A 3,740-nucleotide genomic window follows, 5' to 3' on the forward strand; every position below is an offset into this window, starting at 1 on the left:
CAGCAGCTGTGGGGGCAGGAGGAAGGGAGGCAGCAGGGACTGGGTACCGGGCAGGATCCAGCCGCCCGAGGGTCCCCAGCTCAGCCAGCCCAGGGATGCAGTAAAGAGAGGGGACGGAGGTGATCTCGCAGCCCAGAGAGAGGGGTGCCCTTCCCCCATACTAGGGCCCCGTGCCCTTCCTGCTCCCGGGCTGGGGAAGCTGGCTGCCATGGGGCTGGGTGGCTGTTGGCACGGGAGAGGTTATGAAACCCGTGCCTGCTTCCTGACCCCGGAGTTGGAGGGCCCAGGGCTCACCTTGAACCCTGCCACTGCCCCGCACTGCAGGTCCGACTCCACGTTTCCCGGGTCCAGGTAGGCGATGCTCATGAGGAAGCCGGGACCAGTGAAAGCCCAGAGTTTCCCAAAGCTGAACCCAGGCTAGGACGGGGGTACAGGTCAGAGCCAGGAGCTCCCATTCAAAACCAGTGTCTCCCAGATGCATGCCCAGTCCCCTTTAGCCCAGTGCTGCCTGCATGGGTGCATTTGGCACACGGAAGATACTTCTCCAACAGTTCTGGGGAGGGAACTGCTGCCCTCAGCCCCTATCCGTTAGCATCAGTGCTGGACAGGCAGTGAGTCCCCCCATCCCACCTGGGGACAGGTTGGACAGTGATTTGCAGGGGGGTCCCAGGGCTGTCAGGCACTGTTAATTGCATCCCATGGGATCCTGCTACTGAGCTCTGCTTTTGCTACCTCTCCTGGCAGGGGAACATCCTTCCTTCTCCTTCTCGGTTCCAGCCCCCTGGGACCAGATGGGGATGGACTGGTGGGGTGAAGGTAGCCTGGAGGGGACCCACTGGGCTCACCCATGGGTGGCCCAGGAGATGTGTGAGCAGCAGGGTGATCACCTCGCCCCATGCATGTGACAGTGAAATGTAGACATGCTCCCCACGTGTGGAAACACACAGCCTGAGGCTGTGACTTGCCTGAGCCAGGTCTGAGGATGCTGAGGGCATGTTCCTAGCGCAGGTCTGAGACACATCTCCCTGCAGTAGCCCTTTGCCTTCCCACTTCCACCTCCCTGCAGCACCAGCCCCCTGCCCCATCTGCCCACCCTCAGACAGAGGTGCTAGCCTGGCAGCACCTACCCTGCTGCCCTTGGGGATGCTGATGAGCTCATCCAGGTAGGTCTGGTCCTGGGTGCCAGGGTGCTGTGGGGGCATGGGGCACCTGCCAATGCTGTAAGTTTGCACTTGACCCCGGTTCAGGGACCTGGTGAGGCCTGGGTGGGACAAAGAAAAGGAGGAGGGGAGGTGGCAGCCGGCCAGGGGGACAAGGACACCAGGGCTGGCAGAGCTGGTACTGGCTTCATCCAGTCCCACCTGATCCTGCCTGGTGAGCCACATGAGGGACAAGCCATATTTTTCCAGGGGGGTGATGAGGGTAGCTATATAGGATCAGTCAGTAGCTACCCAAAGGGGTGGAATGTGACCTCCAGCTCAGGTGTCCCTAAAACCCTTGGTCCCAGCCCAGTCTTCACCAGTCCAAGAGCCAAGTGCATTTCTGGGCAGGAGAGACAGGAGGGGACCCTGCTCCAGGTCCTGCATGGAGTGGGGACAAAAGGCTGGTAATGGTCCTAATCCCTCACCATCCCACCCACATCCTGGCAATGTGGGTGAGTCACAGGTGGGCTTGGGGGAACCAAGAATGGGGCAGGTGGGGAATCCAGGACAGGCTGGGGAGGGAACAGTGCCCACCCACAGGCTGGGCGATGGAGCAGAGCCAAGGGTCCTGCGGTGGAGGGAAGGGGGTCTAGGGGAGGAAAGGAGGCACAAGAGACCCAAGTGCCATGAGGCTCACCTGGTTCTAGCGATGCTATAGCTGGGTCCAATCCAGACATGGTGCTGGGGGCCCTGATCTCAACACTGAGTGCAATGTCTGCCACCCAGTTTTTAAAGGACACCCCCCCCAGTTGCCCCCCCGAGAAGTGGAGGAGGAGGATGGGAGAAGGAAGTGCTCCTTCCCCACCCGCTGCCCTGGGGAGGGAAAGGAGCCCTGCCTGTTGGGGGTTGGGTGCTATGAATGTGTACAGTCTCACTTTCCCTCCCTGTGCCAGGAGTCCCCCCTCCTCCCTCCCCCTTGCCATACACATGCACGTGCAAACACAAGGCACCCACACCAGTGGCATGGGGAGCATGTCTACATGTCACTCTGTCACATGCCAGGGGTCAAGTGCCTTGGGCAGTTGAGGGGGACAGGCAACAGTGTCCTGCAGCATGGGGAGGGAGAGATGGCCCCACAAAAGTAGGGCAAATGCCATAGGAGTGGGAGCAAGGAGGAAGCAGGCATGCATTGCACAAGCAAGATGAAATGGGTCCTCAACTGCTGTGGAAAGCACCGAGCCTGGCAGGCTCTGAAGGACAGAGTGCTCACACCACCCTTGGGTGCAGGGACCTTCACTCTAAATGTAGGGTGGTCAGTGTTGTTGCAGTGCCAAGCTGCATCAACGAAGTGGGGCACCCCAATCCCAGGACCCTTGTAGCTGATGAGGTGGAAGAGGGAGCACCTCAGGTGCTCCCATGTGTGCCTGGTTAGTACCAACTGCCTCTCTGGGGTAGCCTTCTGCCAGCTGGGTGTGCCTCAGAGAGAAGTGGGCATAGGGGTCTGCCCCAGGAACATGTGGGGTGGTGGTTGGCACAGGGGATGTCAGCCTGGGGTGCCCTGCTCCAGGGTGCACCCCAGGGACTCCCCAACCCAAGCAAGGTCTAGAACAGCTGGGAGGGGGACAAGATCTCACCCAGACAGCATGGTGAGGCTGTAGCACACAACTCAGCACCACCTGCCCTCCCTGTGCCTCAGTTTTCTCAAAGCAAAGCAAATGAGACTGGACAGGCAGTGCCTGGCAGCTTTATTTCCTGTTTGCTGGAGGGTGGTCAGACAGGGAGCTGGGGAGGGGGCTGACAGCCCCAGTGGAGGTGGAGGGGATCTTGGGGGGCTGCCGGTTGGTGAAGAATTGTGCAGCGAAGGAGATGGGGTCATGGGGCTGCTGGAGGAGTAGTGCCTGGAGAAAGTCGGATAGCAGAGCCCGGACCTCTGGGTGCTGCTGGAGGTAAGCAGCGTGGGATACTTGCAGCTCCTTCTGCAGTGGGATGGGCAGGGTGGGTATGGACACCCATGTACCCCCCAGATCCTGTGCCCACTTGAGGAGGTGTGGGGGAAGATGACGCTGGCCAGCCTGCCCCCTCAATGTGCCGCCTGAGCACACCAGGGGAGACCCTGCTGGGGACTGGCACAGCCCCATGCCTCCTTGTCCCCATATCCACCCATCTCACCTTCCTGTCCAGAAACCAGGAGCACAGCTGTATGTCCTCCTCCCAGTCCAGGGGCTGTTTGGGGAAGGGGAGCTGGGGCTCAAACCCACCTGGCAGCAGAAAGGCAGGGCAGGGTGTTCCCCATTCAGCTGCCAGACAGTGGGCAGGGGCTGCCCGAGCTGGGAGGCACAAGCCTCCCTCACACAGTACCTGACTTGAAAAAGCATCAGCGTTGGGCCACCGACCTGCATCAGCCGCACCAAACGCCTGTGGGGAGAAGAGCTGGTGACTCTCCATCCTGGGTCCCTGCCAGGCTGGGAGGGCTGGGGTGCTCCTGGCCGGACCTCTGCCCTTACCCATTGGGGAGGAAGCTGCTGTGCCAGACAGTGGAGATGCCTCTGCTGGTGTTCATGACTCGCTTGATGACAAACACCTCCGTCTCTGCTGAGC

General features: G+C 60.7%; 2 protein-coding genes across 2 annotated transcripts in view; both read right to left on the minus strand.

The window, feature by feature from the left end:
- SLC11A1 (solute carrier family 11 (proton-coupled divalent metal ion transporter), member 1) overlaps positions 1 to 1,879 on the minus strand; it is a gene marked incomplete at its 3' end in the record, with an annotated part of 5,920 nt that extends 4,041 nt beyond the window's left edge. The window contains 3 exon segments of the mRNA XM_009078897.1: positions 295 to 417; positions 1,128 to 1,261; positions 1,840 to 1,879. Of these exon segments, the coding sequence (XP_009077145.1) occupies positions 295 to 417; positions 1,128 to 1,261; positions 1,840 to 1,879 (297 nt within the window).
- A 1,008-nt stretch (positions 1,880 to 2,887) lies between these two features.
- The window catches only part of CATIP (ciliogenesis associated TTC17 interacting protein), a gene marked incomplete at its 5' end in the record, with an annotated part of 1,710 nt that continues 857 nt past the window's right edge, over positions 2,888 to 3,740 (minus strand). Inside the window, 4 exons of the mRNA XM_009078898.1 lie at positions 2,888 to 3,118; positions 3,312 to 3,400; positions 3,481 to 3,557; positions 3,647 to 3,740. The exon at positions 3,647 to 3,740 is cut by the window's right edge and continues 5 nt beyond it. Coding sequence (XP_009077146.1) covers positions 2,888 to 3,118; positions 3,312 to 3,400; positions 3,481 to 3,557; positions 3,647 to 3,740 — 491 coding nt within the window. The remainder of the gene's footprint in view (positions 3,119 to 3,311; positions 3,401 to 3,480; positions 3,558 to 3,646) is intronic.

Source organism: Acanthisitta chloris, unplaced genomic scaffold, assembly GCF_000695815.1.
Source record: "Acanthisitta chloris isolate BGI_N310 unplaced genomic scaffold, ASM69581v1 scaffold16817, whole genome shotgun sequence".
NCBI classification, from domain to species: Eukaryota; Metazoa; Chordata; class Aves; order Passeriformes; family Acanthisittidae; genus Acanthisitta; species Acanthisitta chloris.